The sequence below is a fragment of the Podarcis melisellensis genome (assembly GCF_964234715.1).
Source record: "Podarcis melisellensis genome assembly, chromosome: 8".
NCBI classification, from domain to species: Eukaryota; Metazoa; Chordata; class Lepidosauria; order Squamata; family Lacertidae; genus Podarcis; species Podarcis melisellensis.
Window position 1 is genome coordinate 40,814,671 of NC_138540.1, and position 27,310 is coordinate 40,841,980.

General features: G+C 47.3%; 1 protein-coding gene across 3 annotated transcripts in view; it reads right to left on the reverse strand.

Moving 5' to 3' along the window:
- The window catches only part of GSE1 (Gse1 coiled-coil protein), a 436,639-nt gene that overhangs the window by 307,011 nt on the left and 102,318 nt on the right, over nucleotides 1-27,310 (reverse strand). Inside the window, exon 2 of one of the 3 annotated variants that reach the window (XM_081920145.1) lies at nucleotides 352-450. The exons of the other annotated variants lie outside the window; for them this stretch is intronic. Within the exon in view, the coding sequence (XP_081776271.1) occupies nucleotides 352-450 (99 nt within the window). The remainder of the gene's footprint in view (nucleotides 1-351; nucleotides 451-27,310) is intronic. 3 annotated transcript variants of the gene reach the window in all.

The window sequence follows — 27,310 nt, forward strand, 5'->3', positions numbered from 1 at the left end:
TAGAGCAGCAAGTTAACAAAATATATTTCAGAGGAGGAAACCAGAGAAAGAAAATGGCCTTGAAAGTCAGCAACAAGTTTTTTGGGGGGACACAATGGACTTCTAATTATTGCCATCACAGGAGAGTGGGAGAAAGAAGAGAGAGAGAGAGAGAGAGAGAGAGAAGTATCATTTGCAAAACTTCTGCTACCACCCATAAGACAGGGACCCATTAATGAACGCTTGAGCTTCTACAGGATCAGAAACCTGCAAGTGTCCGTCTGTTCCCCAAGAACCCCACAGCAAGCCCCTGGTAGGAAAAGGGAGGGGGTGTTGGACAATAAATGACATCAAAGGCTGCTTTGCACGTACCTTAGAAATAGAGAGAGAGAGAGATAGACACGGGGGAGCCGCCAATGGCAAAGGGGGTGCTGAGGACCAGCGCCAGCCAAAACCGTCTCCTGGAGTGGACTGCTGACAGATTAGAGATGGGGGGGGGGAGAGAGAGATCAAGAAAGGGGGTGGAAGGAGGATCACTGCTGTGGAGGGGGGAGGAAGGGGGGAGCACAGGGGAGCCTCTCTGCGGACAGTTGCAAATCCCCTTTACAAATCTGGAACTGATGATAGTGGGGAAGGAAGGAAGGGAAGAAAAGGAGGGAGAGGAAATCTACAAACAAAATTCCCAGCCAGCAGCAAACCGCATACAGTGATGGATTGGCGGGGGAGGAGGAGGTTGCAAGGGGAGGCGGGGGACAGGACTGAAAGGGAATTTCCTGCAATTGCCTCGTGTTTGGGGTGACGTGGGGGGGAGAGGAGAGAGAATGCACGGGAGGAGGGCGGATTTCTGAGTCAGAAGCAAATCAGAGGAGGCAAAGCAAGGCTGACACAACAAAGAGGCAGGAACAACAAAAGGAGCATATGGCCAGAGCAGCTACAGCCTGTAAATTAAACATAAAGGGGAGATTAGATAATTAATGAGGGCTCGCCTGCCTGCCTGCAATGCCCGCCCCCAAGGCAAGCAGGCAGGCCCAACCATTCCAGGCATGGGGGGCGGGGGCGGGCACTGATCTGGGGCACTGTGCCAATTGTGAGGCACCATGATCTGGGGAGGCACAAGCATGCATCTCCACACACAGCTGAAAGTTGCTATGGGGGGCTGAGAGGGAAACCACCTGTAAGGATGGGTGGGAGGAGGCAGGTAGGGTTATCTAATGTGCTGGGCTTCTCTTGAGAAACAGTATTAGCTATGAGGTGTTGGACTGGATCCCAAGTGAGTGGGGAGAGGAAGCCTTGCCTGCTGTGAAATCTACTTTAAGTTGACCCAATGAAATTAATGACCCAATGAAATTACTAATGTCTTCTGATTTCAATGCACCTACTCTGAGTAGATCTAACTTTAGATGCAACGGAATACTTGGCACCAACTGTGTGTGTACAACGTTCTGTATAGAATCCAAAAATGGAATGAGTTCTGCCAAGCGTCAAAACTATGACTGAAAGACGGCATCCTTCTCTATAGACCCTCTTGGTTGCTAAGATCAGTTGAGGGGGGTCCTCTTGGCAGTTCCTCCATCCTCAGAAGCTTGGTGGGGGGGAATGTTGGCCCAAGAGAGGGCATTCTCTGTGGCAGCCCCTAAATTGTGGAAATCTCTTCTCACAGAAGTATGCCTGCCTGGTACCTTCTGCATACAGCTTACAGTACAGTGAATATGAATTTCTTTACCCTGACGTTTGACACCTGAGGTCTATATTTTCAGGACCAACCCTATTTTTGAGATTGCAAGTTCTTTTAAACTGTTTTCAATATTGTGTTGTAACCTGCTCTGGGCCCTTAGGGTGCAGGGCAGGTAATTACGGTAATTAATTAATTAATAATATGTTTCAATCTGACAGAAGTGCAAATACAGTCCAAAAAAAGAAAATGCACAGCATAATTCTAACCCTAACCCTAATTCTATTATCACACAAGCAATCAGAATTCAGTATCCTGAGACTATGTTTTTTAAAGTTTCTAGACCTCATGGATATGCAGATAGGCTTGAAACTTTATCTCAAAAACCAGATCAACTGGATTTACTTCTGAGAAAGTATGGTTAGGATGAGGCTGTAAGAAATGGAAAGTCCATAAAAGTATCCACCGACACCCTTATGTGACTCTACAGGCAATGCTAAAGATCAATGTTGCATCTGCAGCGGACAGAAGAAATCTGAATGGGAACAACCAAGTTGGCATGAACAACCAGCTGGATTTTTGCAGGTAGCTCTACTCACAAAGTAGTGAAAACATGGAAACAAATACTGCATAAACACCATATATTTAAAGTACATTACCCCTCAAATAGGGAGGGACGCGGGTGGCACTGTGGGTAAAACCTCAGTGCCTAGGACTTGCCAATCGTATGGTCGGCGGTTCGAATCCCCATGGCGGGGTGAGCTCCCGTCGTTTGGTCCCAGCTTCTGCCCACCTAGCAGTTCGAAAGCACTCTTAAGTGCAAGTAGATAAATAGGTACCGCTTTATAGCGGGAAGGTAAACGGCGTTTCCGTGTGCTGCGCTGGTGCAGGCTCACCAGCTGCAGCTTCGTCACGCTGGCCACGTGACCCGGAAGTGTCTTCAGACGGCGCCAGCTCCTGGCCTCTAGAGTGAGATGAGCACGCAACCCTAGAGTCGGACACGACTGACCCGTACGGGCAGGGGTACCTTTACCTTACCCCTCAAATAATCCTGAGAACTGTAGTTTATTCAAGGTTCTGGAACTGTAAATTTGTAAGAAGTAAGCTACAGCTCCCAGGATCCAATGGGGGTGAAAAGGTGCTCTAAATGTGCTTTAAATGTCTGGCATGTACATGTGTGAAATAAAGAAAACAATTCCAGATAACAATTTTTCATGCTGCTTGCTAATTTACGTCAGTTTTCAAGAGTGTCTCCTTCCTCACCTGAGACAGCTCACACAATGTGTGCACCACAAACAACTTATAGCAAATGCTGGCATACTAGCCTTTGGCACAATCTTTGCTCACAAGCACCATGGGCTACCAGTCGTAAAGTGGGTCAGAAGAGAGAAAGAGGGTGCTTCCAGACTGCTGCTATTTTCGGGTGGGATTCAAACACATACCAGCAAATTCACAGTGTGCAATTCTAGGTGATGGGGAGCTGTTTCAGAACAAACCTGCTTCCCCTGCCCACCTCTCTTGCAAAAATTAGACTGTTTGTGATAAGGAAAATGACAGGGAAATGCACTAGAAAGTGTGGAATAACACTGCTTGTAACCTCCTCATCTAACCTTCCCACAAACAAATCCAAATGAATGCCCATTAAATGGCAAATGTGGTCTTATCTCCCTGCAAACAAAGCAGGATGAATAAACAGGTTGTTTGGCAGCACCCAGAGACAGAAAAAACACAAAGAAAAAAAGTTGTGTGTGTATTCCCTTCCTCCCTTTCCTCTCCCCACTACAACTCCCTCTCCCTTCCCCCAGCAGGGAAGCAGATGCTCTCCTAAATCCTAGCATTGAAGCTGGAGGGCAAGCAGGTGGGAAGCATATATCCAGGCCACTGATGGAAGACGGATTCATATTTCTATCCTCACACTATACTGACACCTGCTGGGACACAGGCAAGGTGTGTGTAGTACTCTCTTCTCCTGAGGTATCCAGCACCTGGTATTCAGAGGCATAGTACCTCCGACAGGGGAGGTAGAACAAAACCATCAGAATCAGTAGCCACCAATAGGCTTATCTTACAAACACACTTCTGCACATTTGAGAAGCTGCAAGAACACCCATGGTCTATGGTTCAAGCGGCTAAGAAGATGCAGGCTAGGTACCTAGTAGATCCCACATAGGACATAAACATGTCTCTCTATACCCCTTACTCCTTTACCCCAGGAAGAAAACTAAAGCCTGAGCAAACTCCAAAACCTGGATAGGCTAGCTGGCTGAGCATGTCAGTTGAGCTAATCAAGCAGATGCAGGATTTTTACTTATTTTTTCAAAATATGGAGCCATCAAGAAGAGGTGCCATAGAGTGCCCCAAACTGTAAAGCAGACAAATCTTTGCTCTTTCCATTTTATGTTATGCAGGGATGGAACACATGAGCAAAGCCTTTCCACACAGTCTATGTGTGGGCCGTTTCTTCAGGGTCCGAATCGACTCGGCACACTCTGTATAGCTCAAAGACTTTCTAAGAAGACTTTCCAACCGCACCCTTCCCTGACACAAGCTTTCGTTTAAGACAGTGCACATCACCTTATGACACCATCAATGTTTAAAATGGGAGATGGGAACTGTTTCTTTTTCAGTATTCCCTGGTGGGCATCTTTCTGGGGGCTGCATGCCAATGATGGATGGGGCCAGAGGTGGACCTACAGGTGTGACTCTTCCCTTTTTACAGTAACCTACAAACAGCAAGCCAGAGGCACGTGCACATCATCTCTATCCACACACAATGCAAATAAGAGGCATTATTTATTAATATAATTAGACTTATATCTAACATCCAAGGAGCTCAAGGTGGTGTGTGTGGTTCTTTACCAGAGTTCAAGGACACATGAAGGAACTTAGGAAGAGCGAAGACCAGGGCCAGTGAGTGGGGGGCATGGTCTGGGTAGCATCCCAAGGGCCACATAGACCACATAGGGCCACTTCCATGCCTACCCCCCCCCCCCGTGGTTCACCAACCCCTGTTTCACAGCCACCCTCCATCACTAACCCTGCAACAGACTTTGACAAAATTCCTACACGGAAAAGCTTCTCTCTCACTCACTTCTTGCCCTGACTCTAGCAGAACCTTACACTCAACACCTGGGTCCAGGCCTCTGTAGTGCAAGCAAGCAGATGCCAGGAGGAACCTGAGCAGGACCCAGGCAGGCAGAAAAGAAAAATGCACACAAAACACACTCTCTCCACCACCACCCCTTTTGAAATGCAAAGAGTGTTTGTCCTGCCTCGGTCTATTCAAGTCCCTTCTACACTTTGAGTCAGATAGATGCACACAAAGGCAGTGGCAATGAAGGGGGCTGGGGAGGGGGGGCAAACACGCTCCAACCAGCCCTCGCTCCAAGCCCTAGCCTGTGCATTGTCCTCACACCAAACAAATGCGCCCATTAATCTCTGTCCCAGCGCTGGCACGGGGAAGGGGGGCTACCTTTCTCTCTCTCTCTCTCTCTCTCTCTCTCTCTCTCTCTCTGTGTGTGTGTGTGTGTGTGTGTGTGTGTTAATTGTCTCCTGAGCAGCCAATGACAGCCGGGGTGAGTCACAGAGCAGATGCTGAGCGCAAAAGTTCAAGAGAGAGAGGAGAAAAGGCTCCATGGAAATGTAGGCGATTTCTCTGCATGTCAAGATGGCTGTTAGGTCAACACGGAGGCTCTGTTTACTGAGCTGGGGGTATAGAAGCAGCTGTTCCTCCCATCCCTGAACATTTTTTTAAGGAGGCAGAAGCAGCAAAAACAGGGATTAGAGAGCGTCTGCAATGACTGGAAGCCAGCCGGGGATGGGGGGGGGCATCCATTAGTCATGCAATATCTGTGGCTGCAGGGTAAGAGCCTGTTTGGTCAGAGACAGCCCTTGCTAGTTTCTCCATAGAGAGGGTTGAGGCCTGCCTGGGGGTCATTCCTCTGGTTTGAGAACCCTAACTCCCAAATCTGAAATGGGGTGGTGTGGTTGCAAAAGCTGGTTGCAAGAGTAAAAGGATATAGCGCCAGCAGCCAAAACAACAACTGCTTGCCTATATCTCTGCGTATGACAAAAATTGCAGATCCAAGGACGGATACATGTCACATCACATCATGGACTTACAAGTGATATAAACTGCCTCCCATTGAAAAATATTGCATCTGAGAGAATTAAAAGCAGAATTAAAAGCCTATCTAGGGTCTTTGATCTGTGATGGTTGTTTCATACATTCAAGTTGACTCTTGCTGAAGTCAGTCAATGGCAAATTGGTGTGTGTGAATGCACTTGGTGCACTGAGTGCCCCTGATCCACAGTTATGGAACACCTTCTTAAAAGTAGACTTTCTTCTAGAAGCATTCAAATATCTTCTCCTGGATTATTTAAAGAGGCAACTATCAATCCAATTGCTATTGTGCTGCGTTTTATCCTCTATCATAAGAGCTTTAGGCTTGGTGTGTAACTTTGTGCCATGCCCTCAAGATAGAAATCTGAGCAAATCATCTATCCTGAGTCTATGAGGCTAGAGAGAACTTGCAACCTACAACTGAAGTGCTTAGGATTCATCCAGGGATCCCGACAAGAGCCCCCCTTTCCTTGCTGGAAGGAACTTCAAAGTGCTTTCATCAAGCTTCTGACTAAATGCAAGATCATTGACCCTTTAGGACCCCTTGCCACACAGAGGTGGTTTTTGCCATCCAGGTCATGGTGCATACGGGAAGTGCATGCACCACAGAAACGAGCCTTCACAGATTATTCCTGGTGTGCCTAGGCCTTCCATGATCCCTTTGTAAAGAGTGCTTTGCTTAGCTTGTTACTCTGCTGCATACCCCAGCCCAGGATCCAAGCCTCAGAGGTCATTTTCCCCCATTGAGAAAAGAAAGGCCAGTGGACACAGTCGACCCCCTTTGCAAAGGCAGCCGCTCTGTTGACATGCCAAAGGGTTCCTATGGCAACAATGGAATGTGAGGGGCAGCTGGCTTGATGGAGTCTGGATAAACAAAGGTGGAAGGCAGCGGCAGGCGGGGGCGGGGAGTGATAGGGCTGCCCTTCCAACTGGCTGTGAGGGCAAAGGTCGGAGAGTCGAGCATGGCGTGACCCCAACCGAGACATCGTTCCCAAAAGGGCCTCGGCAATCAGGAAGGGCAGAATGCAGGGAAGGGGACAGAGGGGGAAAGTCTAGGGTCTCTCCCCTCCACCCCACCGGCCACCCACTTCTTCCATGGTAGATAAAGATGTACAAGGCAAGAGACATTTCTGTACAACTAGCAAGACTAAAAGAAGGAAACTTTCAAGATCCTCTGATAGCACAAAACACATCTGAAAAAAACTTAGGATGTCTTCTCACTTTTATGTATTTCATTTTATTTTAATATATTACATCCATCTGCATGGAGCCTAGGGTACAAGAAGGGCTCAAACACAGGAACATAAATAATATAACAGCACAAGAAAAGCCCTGAAGCTGGATCAGGCCATTGGGGGTCCATTTAGTCCATTCTCACAGTGGTCATTGAGATGCCTTTGGAAAGTGTACGAGCAGAAACTATGTTCTTAAACATAGCCATTGTGGCCAGTAGCCAATAGCTTTATCCGCCATCAATTTATCTAAGGTGACTGGAAACAATGTGGGGTGCAGGGAGAGTATCATGGTGTGTAACACCCACAGCCAGGTCATAAAAAATACCCTGCACCATCTTCTCACACAAGTCTATATGGACCCCAGCTTTGCTCACTGGTCATTTCCCAGGACAACTAACTCCCCTTTCCACTGACCCCTTTCTCTCTTGCATGTTCAAACATTAACTCTCCTGTCATGAGTTCAAAACTAGCAGAAGAACAGCTGGCTAGATTTTTCTACTATCTATGCTGTGCTCTTGATCAGAAATCCCTAGTAAATTACACAGCATATTGAGGGCAGACCCCTTCCTTGAACAAGGCAGCAACCAGTCAGGCGCTGGAAGGGAAAGAGCCTCCGCAAACCAAAGAATATGAGAAGAAGCATTTCTTCCTGGCACAGCCCCATGGGGACCTGCCCACAACACCTCTGTGACAGGCTCTTCCTGCCAGTGAGAGAGGGTCTCAGGCGGACCTGGAGCCAAGCAGAAAACAGATGCCATTCCAAGAACCCTGGCAGACTGTGCCGAGGGTAATAAGGCAGCAGATCCTAGCTTTGCTCCAGCTCAGACTGGCTGCTACTTTTATGAAGCCATTTACTCCCTGGCCCTTGTTCAGCTGCCAAGCTCAGACCTTGTTTGGGTCTCTTCCCCTAAAGGAGCTGAGTTGCCCAGAGAAGACGTGTCAGAAGAGCACTGGTGCATTTATTTAGACCGGGGGGGGGGGGGGCAGGGACTTCTTTTTCAGTCCAATGTTCACACACCCTCATGACAATTTTCTGAGGGCCACATGTCAGTGCGGCCAGAGTCAAAACTGGACAGAGCCATTCATGTACAATTTATACCTAGGATTGCATGAGCCTCATTTGCCACTGCATCACACTGCTGACTCTTGTTCAGCCTGTGGTCCCCACAGCTGAAAACCATTTTCAATGACCATTAAATCATTCCCAGTTAACATTTGTTGTTGTTGCTTTCTAAAAAGGTTATTATAAGTTTTTGCAGTGGTACCTATGGTTAAGAGCTTAATTCATTCCGGAGGTCCGTTCTTAACCTGAAATTGTTCTTAATCTGAGGCACCACTTTAGCTAATGGGGCCTCCCACTGCCACCGCGCCGCTGGCACGTGAATTCTGTTCTCATCCTGAGGTAAAGTTCTTAACCCAAGGTACTACTTCCGGGTTAGCAGAGTCTGTAACCCGAAGTGTTTGTAACCCGAAGTACCACTGTATTTAAAACAAAAACCCCAAAAATGACATGCACCACTTTCAAAGAGGCATCCCTTCCTTGCCTTTACAGTCAGACCAGAGAAGAATGCCTCTTCTGAATGTTCACACTACGACATTCAGTGATGTTACCTAAAAACAAAGCATGCATTTTTTTCCTTCCCAATTGCACTTTTAGCCATATCCCAACTTATAAAAGATTTGGTCAACTGTGTGAGGTTCTTATTAATTGACTGAGAACAGCCCTCATGAGCATCACAAGCACTTTCCCAAACTAGTTCTGAAGTTCAGCATCAGCCACTGGGTACACACAAGACTTCTTCAAAGAACATGAGGCAACACCACCTCCACACTGCCCAGATGCCTGCCTGGTAGCTGCAGCTCAAGAATACAGTTCACTGTGCCTCCACAACATCTCTCTCTCTCTACGTAAGAGCCCAGGTTCTGGTTAGACAGGGATAACAGCCCTTCCCACACATACAGCCAAGAGAGGAACTAGAAGTCTGCAACTGCAACAGAATAACTAACCCAGCTTGAGAAAAGTGGCAGCCCTTAGGTCAGGTGTGGGAAACCGTTGGTTCTTCAGATGTCACTGAACTAAAATTCCCTGGCTGTGCTTGCTGGGGCTGGTGGGAGACACCAGTCTGGAGGAGATCTTGCCTCAGTACATGGAGAGTCTGGGGAAACCAGCTGGGCTTCTCTGCCAGGCTGGAATTAATAGGAAGGGCTGAGGCATCCCTAGCATTGCCCCACACATTCACCCTCACCTCTCCCAAACATGAAACCCAGAGACAGGAAGTTTGTGGAGAGCAGCAAAAAGGAAGATTTCCTCCCACAAAGCTTTACCTGCTTTGTTTCTGCTTGACAGGTAGTTGTTAAAGGCACAGGGGTTGGGGGTGGGTGACGCAAGTCTGGCGAAAAGTATTTGTAAACCTCTTCTGTTACCTTTTTCTTAAAGCGTCCTCTCTCTGCCTGGGATAACTCTGGGGGCTTCAATGTGTCTTGGGATAACAACCTCTGAACTTGCTTCAGCCTCTGAAATGTAAGTGCCAACTGTCTCTGTTTACCAGAGGCGGCACCTGATTCCTGGCTTGTCCCTGGGGCAATTTAAAAAAAAACAAACAAAAAACCCCCAAAACACTGCCCTATTTTTTTCCTTTGTATGCTTTGCTAAAACATTGCTCTTGTGAGCTGAGCTGCCAGGAGAATTGCCAGCCATTCTGAAAGTTCATCTCCCTCTCCCAAATAGAGTATGCAGAAGTTAAAATCTCCAAGTTGGAGCTGGCAGAGTAGATGCACCTGGCCTTTAAATAAGCTTGCAAATAAGCCCTCAAAAATTACTAAATTGCCTACGGAGGTTCGTAAAGCTGCAGAATCTCTCAGGAGTTAAGATAAGCAGAGAGGGGCCCTCTTGGTAGTTCCACAACCCTCAGAAGCTTGGGGTGGAGGTGGGCCAAGAGACAGCTCCCTCTGTGACAGCTCCCAAATTGTGGCATTCTCTCCCCACAGCATGGCTTTTGGAAACTTCACTATACAAGTGCTGAAGACACACCTCTTTGCTCTGGCCTTTCTCACCTGAGATGAAAGGACATGGCACTTTTTGCTAATGAAGACAGGAGCTGCTGGCTCAGAGTAGCAACCCAAAGCAGAGACATACCTGGGGTCCCTTGTGCCCTTGGGCAAGGAGCTGTATTGGCACCCACCCATACCCCAGGGGGAAAAAATCTGAGAAGCAGGAAAAGTTGCCTGGACAGGAGGAACATGCCTCCTCAGGGCTGAATAGGGTGCCTGTGCTGCTCTCTGCCAGGAAGCCAGGAAGAGGGGAAACCCCTTTCCGTCCCCTCCAGCAGGAGTAGCTTTTCCTGCTGGAGATCCTGGCAGATTTCTTCTGCAAGCAAAGCAGGTGCTAGAGTATTGTGCTGGGGGAGTGGGTGCTCCATGTGACACAGGAAGACTCCAATGTCTGATAGGTTATTTTTGAGCCCCCAATGGGCTTCTGAAACAGCCTCAGGAAGCAATCAATGTGAGCTAATAGTCTTATTTCAGGGGTTCCCAAACTGTGGTCCATGGACCATACTCTCCAACATTTCTCCAATGAAAATAGGGACATCTTAAGGAAAAGTGAGACATTCCAGGTTCAAATCAGAAACCGGGACAGCTTCTCAAAATAAGGGATGTCCCTGTAAAATAGGGACACTAGGGTCTGGTGGACCACTAGCGGTCTGCAAGTTTCATTCAGGTGATCCTTGGTGTGTCTGTGGATTTGTGGCTGAAGACTGGAGCCGGCAATATCCACATTGATTTTTAATTGTTTTATTGCTTCATTTGTTGTATTTTATGTATTACAATTTTAATTTTATGGAATTACAATTGCAACAACAAACAGAAATTATTAAGTGGTCCACCAAGACCCCAAGTAATTTTCAAGTGGTCTGTGGCGAGAAAAACATTGGAAACCAATGTCTTTATTTTCTACTTGGGAACTCTTACTTCCCTTTACACCCCCAAGTGGAGGAGATAGGCATTACAATTCCTTCCAAGGTCAATTTAATGATACCAAATGGTTAATTGCTGGGGCTCCAGAATAACTGGGAGCCTCTGTCAATAAACCTCAGATATGGGAGGAGGAACAATCTATGGTTAAGCCACAAAAAAGAAAAAAAACATTCTGCACATGTCTAGAGGCACTCTCTTCATATGTTCCAGTTTACAGGCATGGCACTGGGGAAAGGATATAGGGCTGACCCCTGAGTCAATTTAAGCTGGGTCTGGCATCATTCTTCTTTTTTGCTGTTTGGTCCAGGGAAGCCAGTTTCTTTGTATCACTAATCTTGCCATATGGGTTAAGTCCCTTTAATCCCTCTCCCTCCATATGGAACATAGGCCAAGCCCTAGAAAATCTGCTATAGGGAGGGGTGGAAACGTTCCTGTGGGCTTCTCTGTTTGCCCCTATTTTGCCTCTCTGCTGACCTCCTCAGTCTCACACAGCTGTTGCTTGGAGACCTTGCGGTACCCAGGACTGCACAGAAACACCCACCCACAGGTCTGGTTTCCAAGGCAATCACCTGCTTGTCTCCCAAAGGCAGCTGTCTTGCCCTTCGGCAAAACAGGCAGGTAAAACAAGCCAGAGGCCCCAGCTGTGTGTGCTTGGTGTCCTTCTCACACCTGTCAGCAACAATGCACCAGCCCCAGCCCATCTGTTGCTCGCTGTCTTCTGAGTTTTCCCTGTATGTGAGGAAGAGGGGTCTGGGAAACACTTCTCTCAGCAACCCACCCCCCCTCCACGGCTGCTTGCCAGTGCAGACCTGTCCTCAAGAGGCCACCATGGGAACACCACTGCTACCATCACCCACTGTCATTTGTACTGAAAGAGTTCCACATCACACTCCACAGTGGTTCGAGGAATGGTGTGTGTGTGTTCTCCCTCCTGGAAATAATGATGTAGTGCTTTGAACTTAGAATGAGGAGGATAATTATGTGCTAGAATGAAAAGCAGGGTGGGGGTATATACTCCAAAATGAATTGAAAACTAAGCTGAAAGGACCAAATTCTGAAGCACTGAGCATTCATAGATCATCTGATGAAACACATGTAAATATGACATCCGGCCTCCTCGGTTTGTTTGCTGGCAGCTCCAGCCTGAGGGGACCCACAACCATCCCAGACTACAGAGAAAGGCAATGGCAGGACAGCAGCAGAGAGCACATGCTGTTTGCACAGCCAGGACTCCAGCTCTCAGTGCTTCTAATTTTGTACTGATGTGCAAAACCAGCAGTGCGCGAAACGGCACCCTCAGAGGCACAGGCAGTCTGAAGCACAAGAATGCTTCAGAGCCCTCCCCAGCCAGAACTGGGGAGAGCTAAGCAAAAAGCTCCTTTTCCCCTACAGCCAGTCTCCTTGAGTTGCTCTTTCCATGAATGATTGGCCCAGATTGAAGGAGGTGGGTTGAGGCATACCCTGCCTTGGCAGCTCAGACAGGGCTCCCGGGGGACTAATACTGGCATGTAAATATTAGATCCTCATGTCTCCTCAGAGACCAATTACATAAATCATGGCAGCTCCCACAGGACTGCCAGCTTCCACTTACTGTATCATCGTTAACAGCTTATTAAGGAGCAGCTGCTCAAGGAGAGAGAGAGATGAAGAGAGAGAGGGGGGGATCCATCTCCTCCTTGGAGCACCCCACCTCCCAATCCTGACAGTGCCACACCCAAATACATTTCATGCAATTTATCCCAGCCAAAGTGACTGAAGTATTTTTGAGTACTAATGAAGAATGGGCCATAGAGGCACTGTTACATGCTAAGGTAGGTCTTGGGCAAGAACCATGGCATTAAAAAGACATGGCATGCCAAAATCATATTGCTGAGGTGGAAAAGGTGCAGAAAGGGGCAACACCAATATTCAAGGAACTACAGCAACACACCTAGAGCAACATGTGACACTTTTTAGTCTAAGAAAAAGGTGAGAAAAGGAGGATGTGATAGAGGCAGATAACATCATGCATGGTGTGGAGAGAGTGGAGAGAGAAAAGTTTATCACATTACTAGAACCTAAAGGGCTCATCCAATGAAGCTGAATATTGGAAGATTTGAGACAGACAAAAGGAATCATTCTTCACACAATGCTTAATTAAACTTTGGAATTTGTTCCCACATGGGGCAGTGATGGCTACCAACTTGGATAAGCTTTGAAAGAGGATTAGACAAAATCATGGATGATAGCGCCATCAACTGCTACTAGTCTGATAGTTAGTTCCACCTCCACAGTCAGTGGTAGCATAGTTCTGAATGCCAGTTTTTGGAAATCGCAAATGAGGAGAGCGCAGTTGCACTTAGGTCCTGCTTGTGGGATTCCCAGAAAAAAATCTGGTTGGCCACTGCTTATCCACACTTCTGCTTCCCTACAGCTTTCCCCCAAGAAAACCCACAGTTGAGTGCTGAGCTGAAACAAACAGCAATCAAGTTTTCCATGGATTGTCGTTTGTTTTGATTTGGCGCTAAAGAGTGGGTTTTCCAGGGGAACATGGCAAGGTTAAGGCAAAACCACCCGTGCTTTCTAGGCACAGGACAAGCAGAAGTGTGGATGAGCCCCAGAATGCTGAACAAGGTGATGGGTCATGAGCCTGATGTAGCCAGGCTCTTCTTATGTTTAAAAATATTATTTTGAAGGGGCGGGGCAGAAAGACCAGGCATGCCCTTATGATTTTAACAATGGTTTGACGGGCAAAAACCAGCTGAAGCAACCCTTTCACAACATAGAGATAAGCATTACTACTTGCTAATTTCTGCACATCAAGCGGATGTTGAAAGGTGCTGCAAATTTAATCCCAGCTGATTGCCTACCCAAGCCTTTCTCTACCCTCTCTGTCTCCCCCCCCCCAACAAAACAAAAAAGCTTTTTATTTCCTGTGTTGCTTTCTTTGGAGGAAAGTGGTTGGCGGAGACAGTTCTTAAAAGTTATAGCCTCTTCTTCTTTACCCTCCCCACTAGGGATACATAATAAGAGCTGTCTGCCCATCTTTCTCCCAGGTACAATTGAGCCTGCATTCTGCCAGAGAGCCCTCCAAATCGGATTACTCTGGCATTAAAAGGTGAATCTAATTTGGAGCTGCCACCCTTTGGCAGGAGACCCATTAGCTCTCCTTGTGCGGCTCCATCTAGGCTCTCCCAGCAGGGAAGCAGAGTCGTACAGAAGAGAGGGGGAGGAGGGGGAGGGGGAGGGGGAGGGGAGCCCAGCGGGGAGATTTGCTGCCTTCCATGAGCTGCTTTCAGATCCTGTCTCTTGCAGGCAGCTGGAAACGGATGAAGAAATGCTCAGGGCAATTAGGCAGTGGGGCAATATACATCACGGCCGAAACATCTGCTAATAATGTCTCTGGTGAGCCATAAAAGCCCAAGGTTTTGGCCCAGGAACATATAAGGAAAGAGGAAAGGTGGGAGGGAGAACAGTAGAGGGAAGTGAAGCTTGCCCCTTGTAAGAGATTGAAATAGAGCTGTCTGCATGCAGTTTCTCCCTGGCATTCCTCCACTCTGATGGAAGGCTACTTTTCCATCCAAATGTGTGCATGTGTGAAGGGGGATCTTAGTGGTAGGAACAAAACATATTATTATTATTATTATTATTATTATTATTATTATTATTATTATTATTAAGCTGGGGAAAGGAAGGGGAGGAGTAAACAGTGTAGCAAGAGGACAATCTGCAAACTTGGTGTGAAGAACTGGATGCCACAGTAGAATTCCGGTGCCCTCTAGTGTTAGGCTCTGGCTACTACAGCAGCATGTAAGTGTTTTTAATGGTTTGCCGTACAAGTTCCAAGTTAAAGACTAACAGACTGATTGAGACAGAGGCTTTCGTGCAGCAGATGCATGAAAAGAGAGAAATGAAATAAAAGCAGTTAACAGTGGGGAAATGTAGAGAGAAATGTATTAGCTGTGGGGCTAAATACTAACCATGAACTTGGAAGGGGCACAGCTTGTGACATTTCTATGCAAAGCCCAAATGTATACAAGATTAGCACCCTGACCTCTCACAGCAACATTCCAGAGGGATAGACGTGTTTGTCTGCTATGCTTTTAATCAGCTGAAGCCAAGGTTTTCTCTACCACATAAGGAGAGTACTTGCTTTTATTTATTTATTTATTTTACTTATTTCATAAAAATTACACACCACTTGATTATATCTTCAAAGCTTTGCACACAGAAGGTCTCAGGTACAATCCTTGGAGTCTCCAGTTAGAAGGAACAGGAGTTGCAAAAAAGGACCCTGGAAAGCCACTGCCGGTCAGAGCTAACAATACTGACCCGGTATAAGGCAGCTTCCCATGTTCCTAAAGGGGCAAAATGTTTTCTAAGCAGTGACTCCCACAGTGAATGGTGCCTGTGCTTATCTGATTTGCACTTGAGGCTAGCACAGAAGAATTACAGACAGCCTCTTCTACTTTCCATGGACTTTTGGCAGTACTGCTTCTGATTTATTTTCCTATAAACACACATACACTTGTCAGCTTAGCATAGACAGTTCTTCTAATGAAATCAGCTCCAATCCACAAAAGCTTTGGCCCCAGTAAATCTGTTTTGCCTTTTAGGTGCCACAACACTAGTAGCAGTCTAATACGGCTAACTCCATGGAGATTTCAGCTTGTTTAACTTGCACTACAACTCACACAAGCCCCAAGCAGTGTGATCAGTGGGTACGGAAACAATCGTCATAGTGAGCAAAGGAAATAGGCATTATAAGAAGTCAGACCATTGGTCCACCTAGCTTAGCGTTGTCTTCACTGCCTGGTACCATCTCCCTGGAGTTTCAGGCAGCATTCTCTCCCAGCCCTACCTGGAGATTCCAGGGACTGAACCTGAGACCTTGTGCATGCAAAGCAAGTGCTCTAGCACTGAGCTACAGCCCTTCCCTGAAGTTTGCGAATCAGCTGTGACAGTTTGACCTCTTCCTGTGCAGTTTAGGCTTTATTCTGCCAGAGGGCCAACCAAATCAGATTAGCATTAAAAGGTTAATCAAATTTAAGATTCCACAATTCTGCAAGCTTTCAAAGTCCTACCCCCCCCCCCCGCCCCTCAACCCAGCAGGAAAACTTTACATGAAGATTGCTATGCATAGAAAGCAGGACTTGCATAAAACTGCCATCCACAGAAAGTAAGACTTAGAACCCCAAGTCTTAGAACTCCAGAAGCAAATCTGTGTCTCTGTCCCCCTCTCTCTCTGATAACACTAGAGTTCAGTGTTGGAAGATTCAGGGCAGACAAAAGAAAAATACTTCGTCACACAGCCTATGGTTAAACTATGGAATTTGCACCTGCTAGAACAGGCTTCCTCAAACTTGGCCCTCCAGATGTTTTGAGACTACAATTTCCATCATTCCTGACCACTGGTCCTGCTAGCTAGGGATCATGGGAGTTGTAGGCCAAAAACATCTGGAGGGCCGAGTTTGAGGAACCCTGTGCTAGAAGTAAGGATGGTCATCAACTTGGGTGGCTTTAAAAGAAGGGTAAACAAATTCATAGGAATAAGGCTGCCAATGGCTACTAGCCATGATGCATATGTTCCACCTCCACTGTTGCTTTGAATTACAAGTGGGGAGAGAGCTGTTGTGCTTAGGTCTTGCTTTGGTGATCCCATAGCCCTCTGGGTGGCTATTCTGAAACAGGATGCTGGACTAGATCGGCTCTTAGTCTGACCCAGCAGGCTCTTCTTACATTCATATGCTCTTTCTGTCCCAACCCAGTTAGAACCCTGCACACACATATACCAGACTTGCCATAGGTTACATAACGTTTGTCTTTCAAAACACCCACTCACACCAATAGGCCAACACTTGGCAGATGGCATTTGTAAGAGAAACACAAAGCACTGTTTCTCAGTCCATATGCACAGAAAGGCATAATAACAAGAAAGGGAAAGAAACACTGAAATAACACAAAAACATAATGAACTTTTGGTTCTCAACTGAAAGCCAGCATGCTCTCTCTCTCTCTCCCTCTCTCTCTCTCTCCCTCTCTCTCTCCCTTCCTTCACAAATTCCATAGCATGCAGCATAGAGCTCCCAAGATACTGGTCAATGCTCTAGCATGGTCTTTTTGCTTACATTAGCACCATAAACTCACAGGTCCTGAGCCTCTTCCCTCTCTTTTATATATTTAATAAAGTCAACCCAGACAAAAATTACATTTATATCCCACCTTTCCTCCAAGGAGTTCAAGGCGGTGCCATAGTTTCCCCCCTCCCTATTTTATCCCCACAACCCTGTGAGGGAAGTTAGAGCGAGAGATAATGACTGGTCCAAGTTCACCTGATGAACTTTACAGCTGAGTGCAAGTTTGAATCCTGGTCTCTCGAACCTAGTCTGACACTCTAACCACTGCACCACACTGGATAAAAAGTGTCTTTTCTTAATATCCCTCTGTGTAAATTGAACTTTTTGTGTTAGCTTTTCTGACATTTGTAAATCAAATGGGGAGGGAATTTAAAAACCTCTTAAAATGGTCTGACAAGTACCTGTGAGATCACAGGTGACTCTTCCTCTTTCCTGCTCGCCAGGCAAGCCCTCTCTCTGCCCACTACTATATACCGTAGCTATAAATGCATTTATTCTGGTCTGGAAGCCCTCTGAGGTTATATCATATAGCCAAGGAAGGTCAGGAGCACTCGTTTGAGAGTCTGGGGATATAACACAATACTTTCTTACATGTCCCACTTGCATAAGAACAATAAAAATGACAGTATAATATGTTGGTAGCAATATACCGGTACTCAGCAAAGATGGGGCATAGCCCTCTCCACTCCAAAGCCATTATAAGGAGAGGGGGGGAACCTTGTGACTAAATGTCTCAGAGCATGGACACAATTTCCTATCCTGGTGCTAAAATCTCATCTCACAGGCCTAACTCTCACAAACAGAGAATGGAGTGCTACACCTGTTCTCGGATGGTACCACTTCAGACTACCAGTGGGGCCTTCCATAGTTGAATGCTAAAATAAACAAAAAATACCCCCCCAACACACACATGCACATATATAAAGAAAGCTAGCATGTCAAAAAGAAGCGTTCTTCCTGACATTCTAGTTTGCTTGGTGCATGATGTTTGTTTCAGTTTGCATGAAGGAAAATCTTGTCAACAGCTCTGTCACAAATTGACCCTCATTCTTTGTGAGAACGAGGTCACCAAAGAAATCAGGAACCAGGAGCAGAGAAGAAGCAAAAACTGTGACACTAAGGCTGGGGGATGAGGGGCACACAGTTTTAGGCAAATGCTCTTGTTTCTACTCCTTGACAGACTACATGCTGGAGGTGACCATAAAAGACAGGCAAACAAAACATACCGTACTTGCATAATCATTGACACAATGGTCTTTGCCTGTGTTCTCCCAGCTCTGACTTTCTCTATCTAGGCAACTATAAGCAGCCCCATGAGTATTGATGGGGGAAGAACCACTGGCTGAGATGGGGCTCTCTCTCTAACAACATCATCTCTTAGCACCACCTCTGCAGACACACAAACATTTTTTTCCAAGCTGCCTTTGAATAGTGTTGAGGAGGACCACTCCAGGGAAGCCTTCCGCAACTGAGTGCCCTTCAGATGGTTTGGACTACAACTTCCATCAGTCCCTGGAAGAGATAGGTGGCTCCATCCATGCTATGGGAGGGAGTTGCATACACAAGGAGCAGAAATTACATATATGGGATCAAGAAACCTTCAGTTGGCTGAGGCTAGCAGAGTTGGAGGAGCAGAGATTATCACAGGGATTGAATGCTTTAGATTATTTATATCTCACCCTTCAGACAGGCCACAGAGTAGTTTACAACCAAAACAAGAAAAGAATACCTAAAATTCATATAAAAAACAATCTTTTACAAACACAAACTAACCAAAAAATTACGGTAAATGGCAGTTACTAGTAGCAGCAATCAGGTTTCTCCTCTGCTAAATGCTACAGAGTGAGTTGCACATGCAAGGAGCCATCCTTGAAAAGGCCCTTCCCTGGCCCCTCATACCATGGACTTAATCCTGTATAGGGAGACCAGCAAGAGAGCCTGATCTGCTGATCTTAAAGAATGGGATGTTTGATATGGGAGAAACTATACAGAGAGAAACTGGAGATATGTACCTAAGGAGAGACTGCTGGAGCAGGCTCCCCCACCCCCACCCTCTCTCTCATAAAATGTATATGGAAAGTACCATCTTAAAAGGGTGAATTCCACATTCTCTCACACAGATAGAAGGGATGCCTCTTCTGAGATGCTGCCTTTTGTAGCACATGCCTACATGTGCTTATGTAGCCCTCCCCCGCCCCCAAATAGAACTGTGTACTTTTTTCACATGCCAATTTAAGCTGCACTCCTAGGTTTACTAGGGACGTGGGTGGCACTGTGGTCTAAACCACTGGGCCTTGGGCTTGCCGATCAGAAGGTTGGAGGTTCGAATCCCTGCAACAGAGTGAGCACCCATTGCTTGGTCCCAGCTCCTGCCAACCTAGCAGTTCGAAAGCACGTCAAAGTGCAAGTAGATAAATAGGTACCGCTCCGGCGGGAAGGTAAACAGCATTTCTGTGTGCTGCTCTGGTTCGCCAGAAGTGGCTCAGTCATGCTGGCCACATGACCTGTATGCCGTATGCTGGCTCCCTCAGCCAATAAAGCGAGATGAGCGCCACAACCCCAGAGTCATCCATGACTGGACTTAACAGTCAGGGGTCCCTTTACCTTTTACCTAGGTACACTTACTAAGGAGCAAGCCCCACTGAGCTCAAGGACCAGGATGTAAACATGCTTAGGGTTCACACTGAAAACCAATTCATTAACTGAGTAATCGACTAAAACTCATATAATTAATCAGCTGAGGAAGTTCATTTGCCAGGCAAAGCAGCGCTAATTATAATGTAGTAAACACACACACACACACACACACAAGCTGCTGGTCTATGAAATGTATATGAGCACTTGGGCACAGTAATGAATTTCTGGAAGGAGAAGATGTGGCCGAGGGCTGCCTTTAAATTGCAACTTCCAATCTAGAAGCTTCTGTTCCAAGGTTTGTGGGGCCCAGCAATCACAGTCACAAAGGAAGCTGCCTTAAAACACACCAGCCTGGCTCCACGCCTCTCCAGGTTCTAAGGCAGAGAAGTTATTTCCCCTTCACCAGTTACCTGATCCATCCATTAGGACCCTCTCTTACTAATGAGGGGTAGATACACAGTGCATGCTCAAAAAGCTACTGGAGTTGTATGCACAATGCATGCATTTAAAGAACCCACCCACCGAATCCAGGAAACTGTAGTCTGCCTCTCACACAGCAACAATTCACAATACCCTTAACAAACTATAGTTCCCAGGACTCTTTGGAGGGGTACTTTAAATGTACATATGGTGTGTGCACAGCCCCTGTGTCTTTTTGAGTATGCACTATGTATCTAATTATATTAAACCGATCAGAAGGTCGGCGGTTTGAATCCCCGCGACGGGGTGAGCTCCTGTTGCTCTGTCCCAGCTCCTGCCAACCTAGCAGTTCAAAAGCACATCAAAGTTCAAGTAGATAAATAGGTACCACTCTGGTGGGAAGGTAAACAGCATTTCCGTGCGCTGCTCTGGTTCGCCAGAAGCGGCTTAGTCATGCTGGCCACATGACCCAGAAACTGTATTCCAGCTCCCTCAGCCAATAAAGAGAGATGAGCGCCGCAACCCTAGTGTCATCTGCGACTGGACCTAATGGACAGGGGTCCCTTTACCTTTACTTTTAAGCCACATATAAGTTTACATTTACATATCTTCCCCTCACTAGGGGCCTGGGAACTGTAGTATGCCCCTCATACAGCTACTAGCTACACTTCCCAGCATATGTAACAAACTAGTTTCCCATATTCTTGGATGAGGGGGAGTGTGCTTTGAATGTGTACTCAGACTAAATTTCACCCCATTTTAGTCCTACTCAGGGTAGACCCATTAAAGTGAATGAAGAAGACTATTGTAGATTCATTCATTTCAATGGATCTACTCTGCATAAATGTCAGTTGAAGCACTTTCTTCTTCATAATGGCTTCACACATTCCGAGGCAGATTCCTGGCATCGATCAAAGCTTCCGGGGCCAAGCCCCTACTTCCCCTCCATGAAGCTGTAGAATTTAATCATCCAGCTGTTTTTAGAAGCAGATGTATAGACATCTGGCAGAGAGACTGGATCTAAGAGGAATGCTAGTTCAGTGTGTCCTGTGAGGCGGAGGTAGCAGGACTAGATTACTTTGAAGGTCCCCTTCCAATTTGAGAATGCTCTGGATTCTCTCAAGAGCCACAATATTATGGATACAAGGGTGGTTTTGTTTTTAAAAAGTAACTTCTTTTGTTTGTTGCTTTGAAAACTTTAAAAAAAACCTGATAGCTGCCTTGAACTCTGTGAGTACAATGGGCTACAGGAGGCAGTGGTTTTTTAAAAAAAGAGAGAGAGAGAGGGGGGGGGTAAACTCTCTATAAGGCAGAGGTAGCCAACATGGTGCCCTCAGATGTTGTTGAAGTCCAGCTCCCATCCGCCCCAGCTAGGATGACCAATGCTCAGGGATGATGTGGGCTGTAGTCCAACAACTGGAGGGTACTCCATTGGCCAGGGGTCGCCAACGTGCAGCCTATGGGCCGGATGCGGCCCACGAAGGCTGTTTTACTGGCCCACGAGCCGCCCCCCCAACGAAGCTGCCCACTCAGCGAGTCCCCAGCGTGCTGTGCTAAACCGGCGTGGCACAGTGCGGGGACTCACCGAGCGGCGCTGGAAATTGCTTCTGCGCATGCACAGATACCAAACATTGCGTCTGCGCATGTCCAGGCACCAAAAATTGCTTCTGCACAGGCGTGATTTTTGGTGTCTGGGCATGCACAGAAACAATTTCTGGCGCCGTGGACATGAGCAGATGCGATTTCCAGTGTCACACTGCGCCAGTCCGGCCCACAGATGATCTCTGTGGGAGTGATCCAGCCCATGACCGGCAAACCTTGCCGACCCCTGCCACTGGTTATCCTTGCTGTAAACTGTTCAGGCCATCCTACAGGGGTTGTCTAGAACAGTGTTTCCCAACCTTTTTTGGGCAAAGGCACACTTGTTTCATGAAAAAAATCTCGAGGCACACCACCATGCCAGATGGGGAAAGGTCACTTTTTACTTATGTAAAAAAAAAAAAAATAGTAACAGCATAGAAGGTAATGGTTAGGCTAGCATCCCTCTTCCAAATATGCTAGGTTTTTATTTGCAGGGACTGTTCTACATGGGAAAGCATTCAGCACTGTCATTCTCCCATCTGCCATCTGAATTGGTACTATTCTGGGTCAACTTACTCTGCTGCATGTGTAGATGAAAATGGCACCAAGTGTGGGGGGTTTTGGCCCTCTCTGAAGTGCTTCTCTGCAAGATATGGTAGGATGTGTTACACAAGTAAACACTTGCAGGGTATGATAAAGAGAGCATTCCAAGAGTGACTTGGGATGCTATGAAGATGCTGCAAAAGTGGGCATGTGATTATTGCACGCCTTAAGCTAATGCTGAATACCCAAGAGTGTACAACTGGACTGCTGAATCCTAACTGGGTGTACTGAAAAGATGCTGGATGAGACCCAGACCAATAGTACCTGCAAAAGCAGCGTTATTAAAAGCAGCTTTCCCTTTGAACATCTCTTTGTTCAAAGTGCATCTGAAAGCCTAATGACCCACTGGTTCCTTAGGAGTGAGCTTTAATGCAAGGATTTTGATGTTAATCCATGGATCAGATGTGTGTGTGTGGATAATCGCATTGTTGGACAGTCCTTTCTGCCTGTTGGCCGTTAGCCAACGACCCCCCTCCTCCGCCTGAATGAAATGTGCCCCGTGGGAGCGTTGGGACATCAGAACCACGAGTTATAGTTATCAGGGGCGCCGACTTATAAAAAATATTGGGGGGGCCCATACCGGGGTCCTGCCGCTGGTTCGCTCGGGTAGCCGGGAGAACGCAGTTCAAGGTGGCGGTGTTGGGGAGAGACCCTCGCTCAGGGCGCCACGAGACTTGGCGGCCGGCGGCCTATCTGGGGGGTTTTGGAGCATATTTCGGCGGAGCGATTGGGGAGGAGGGGGCTTGTTGCCGGATTCTTCAGCTGGGCCGGAGATCCGCTGCTGGGGGTCCCTGGGCCGAGTTGTGAGCACGGCCTGCTGAAGGGAGATCCAGCCGATTGCGCGACGGGGACGGCCGGGGCTCTCCGGCTAGGGCGCGCGGCTGGCTGGCTGGCGAGGGAGCAGGTGGGGAGGAGGCGGGGGTCCTCACTCTCTTAGGAAACGCACCCGCGCGCCCGATTGCCACGAAGTCCGAAGGGTGCGTGTGTGGAATTAAAAAGCAAAAACGAGATACGGGCAGGGCAGGCAAAGAGTTTTCCGCAAGAGGATGGAGGGCAGGTTGAAGAGAAAATCACTCAGGATGAGACAGTCAAATCAGCCATGATAAAATGGGCTCAGGATATTGGGTATAACATCATGTTTGAGGACTGGGAAAGGTTATGGACCACCGGAATGAAATTCACGGCATGTAATGCCTTGAAGGAAAATATTATGAAAATGATTTATAGGTGGTACATGACCCCAGTCAAGCTTGCAAAAATATATCACCTGTCTGATAATAAATGTTGGAAATGTAAGGAGGCTGAAGGGACATTCTTTCACCTCTGGTGGACTTGTCCAAAAGTGAAGGCCTTCTGGGAAATGATCTATAATGAGTTAAAAAAGGTATTTAAGTATACCTTTCCCAAGAAACCAGAGGCCTTCCTCTTGGGCATTGTTGGCCAGAAAGTGTTAAAGAAGGATAGAACTTTCTTTATGTATGCAACTACAGCAGCAAGAATACTTATCGCAAAATATTGGAAGACACAAGATTTGCCCACACTGGAAGAGTGGCAGACGCAATTGATGGATTACATGGAACTGGCTGAAATGACTGGCAGAATCCGAGATTTGGGAGAAGAAACAACGGAAGAGGACTGGAAAAAATTTAAGGACAATTTCCAAAAGCAATATAAGTTGTATGAATGTTAAAAATTTACACGATTCGGAAACTATAGCTTCAGCAATTAGATTTGGGAAACAGGAAATTATATTTTAAGTAAGAAAAGGTCAAAATCTAAGGTAATACTATGTTTAATTTAAGATATAAGTAACTGATGAAAAGTATGTTAAATTTAGAGGTATAGTATTTGAAAAGTACAAAATAAGGTACGAAACAAGGTAATAATTTGCTGATATCTTTATTATAAAGAATGCAGGGTAAGGGAGATGCGAGGAAGTCCAGTTAGTTATATAAAAAATGTGTTGAATGGTTGGTTTTCTTTTCTTCTTTTTCTTTTTCTTTTTTTCTTTTTCTTGTTCTTTTACTTTTTTCTTCAGTGTATGTTTCTAACTTTGTATTTGAAAACTTTTCTGGGGTGCAGGGAAGTCTCAGAGCCGGAGGTTGGGGAAGGGACCCCCTTTGCTCTGCCCTCTTTGCTCTCCCGTCTTAGATTTGCATGGGGGTCCCCGCCCGAGCTTGCCTGGCCACCGGGCCACACAAGGGCCGCGCTCTACGCGGCGCACCTTGCTAGCCGCGCAGCTGTCCTCCGCGGCTGCGAAGCGGCCCTGCGCCGGTGCCCAGCCCCTCTGGGCGCCCGCTGCGCTGCCAATGACAAGCGGCCGACGTCGCGGGCAGGGAAGGCGTCGCTTTCTTTCCCGATCCTTCATCCTCCCAGTCTTCCAGCCCTTTTTTGGGTTGGAAGCTCGTCTCGTTCACCCTTCTCCTTTCTTCACCCTGCGTGCAATTTTCCTCCCTCGTCTCCCTCCCCATTTCTCCTTCCTTCCTTCCTTCCTGACTGACTGACTGACTGACGGGCTCGGGCTTCGGCTCGGGCAGCCACAGCGTCGGCGGTGTTGGCGATCGGCGGCGCGGGGGGATGGCCCTCCCGGGGGAGCCGGCGCTGCTCAATGGGGTTGCCAAGGAGACAGGCCGGCTGCCCCCCGCCGCGCCGGTGCCCGTTATCGAGCTGGTGCGCGCCGGGCGCCCTATAAAAGCCGCAGACGCGCCAAGCTCCCTCTCCCGCCGCGCAGGAGCGATGCCTCTCTCTGGCTCTCCCTCCGCGCAGGCTGAGGGAGGGAGGGAGTGGCGCGTGTGACCCGTCTCTGCTGGGAGACCAAACCCAGCGAGGCAGAGTCGCGTGGAGGCGCCCAGGCAGCGCTGCCGGCTGCGAGGAGGAGCGCCAGGCAGCAGCAGGAGGCGCGGCCTCTCCTCGCCGCCGCCGCCCCGCCTCTCGCCGCCCGACTCGCCCGCCTCCCTCCAGGCAACATCTCGCGGCACACCAGGCAACGTCCGGCGGCACACTAGTGTGCCGCGGAACACCGGTTGGGAAACACTGGTCTAGAAGATGCTGCAAATGAGTGTTCCCTCTCTTACAGGAGACAAAGTGCCTTGAAATCAAGAGTGACAATCAGCAATGCGACCCTAGAGGCTGGTAATGACTTACTGCTCAATAAAAGCACCACCCCCACTCCTTGCTGTGAGTGGGAGGGGCCAAGAGGAAGCCGCCCCCATCTTCCTCCTCCTCCTCCTCCTTTTATGCCTTGCATCACAGGAACTGCTAGTCAAGTCAGGCTGCAGAGACACCATCCATTTAAAGCACATTTCCCAGTCCCAAAGAATTCTGAGAACTGTAGTTTATTAAGGGGCGCTGGGCATCATAGCTCTGTGTGGGTACACTACAGTTCCCAGGATTCTTTAGGGCTGTTGTGTGCTTTAAATGGATATTGTCTATGCAGCCTCCACATGGTTCAAAATGAAAGAGGAGACAACACAGACACTCCTCTTGGGTATTGCACATACACACAAACAGGCCAGTCTTCCATGGGATCTGTTGCTGAGGATAAGCAGGCAGTGGCTGCTCTAGTCCAGGTACAGACCTGCTTAATAATGTCACTGCCAAAAAGAGAAAGGCAAAAAAAAGAGTGAGAAAGGCAAGGTCAAAACAAACACTCAGACAAATGTGGGTCATGCCAGGCCTGACCAGCTCAAAAATAGTCAGTGGTTGGAATGGGACTCGGAAGAGAAAGGGCAAAGCTATGCCCCAAGGAGCAAACAGTACAACGACCACAGGGCAAATAAAGGCAGATTTAGGGCTCTGTGCATGCTGCAATTCAAAACAACAATGAAAGTCTGCAACAACATAACCTAATTCTGTGACCTGCATAAGGTCCCCTATCTCCCATTTCTAGTCTTGTCATCATGCATGTGGGCATTGTTTTAAGGAACCTGTTAAGTTCTAGAAAACTCAAAGTGTATATATTTACAATTGAGGGGGGAGGGAATATCAGAGCCAAAACTGGCATCCACACAGAACATAAAGACCTCCCTTTATTTATTTTTTTAAAAAGGAAAAGAAACAAGAAAACATTCCCCTTTTAAGATGGGAAGTAAGGTGGTTGTGGGAGCCATCTTTTGCTATTTCTGCTTGACCTGCGACTCCAGAAATTTTTAAGATAAATCACCTTAGCAACTTTAAACCATTACACTGGACAAGCTGGCAGAGGGGCTCTGAGCATGATGGAGGGTGTCGGGAGAAGAGGAGAATGGAATTCTGTTGAAATCGGAGCCAGCTGCTCTCTGGCTCTTGCTGACAGGGAGCAGTCAACTCCTGGGAGAAAGATTGCTCACATTCCTGCGCTTCCCAAGGCTCTTGGCTACGCTCAGCCACAACAAAGGGCAGGCGGAGCGCCCAGGATGAAGAAAGGAAAGGAAAAACATGCTAAGATATTCCATCTTTCTCCTTGCTCCCCCACCCACCCACAACTCACACTGATGTTGTTTTCTCCCACTTTCAGGAGACAACAAATTTTGGGAGGTTATGGGAGAACATGGCTGACATGCATATAATTCTAATGTCTATCTTTTCTCCTTCCTGCATGGAAAAAAGGGCCTCTCAAAGCTCACCTTTGCTCATATTCATTATGTTTTCCTAACAATCAATCCAGATGAACTGCCCAAGTAGAAAATGAGCTGGCCAAGACAGCCTTCTTCCTGCTCCACATCCTCTAGGTGTTGATTGACTCCCACTCCCATCAACCCCAATTGATGTGGGCAGTGGACAAAGGATTATGGGAGTTGGAGTCCTGCAACATTTGGAGGGTACCAGGTTGTGGAAGCCTGTTCAGGATCAAAGCAAAAAGTACAGCCTAGTCTCTCCTCCACTCACAGTCAGATTTGTTGTTTACCTATATGATCGTCAAGAAACCGGAATGGCAAGGTAATACTAGAATCCCAAGGGGATATTCCATAAAGGTGAAAGTTGGAAAATT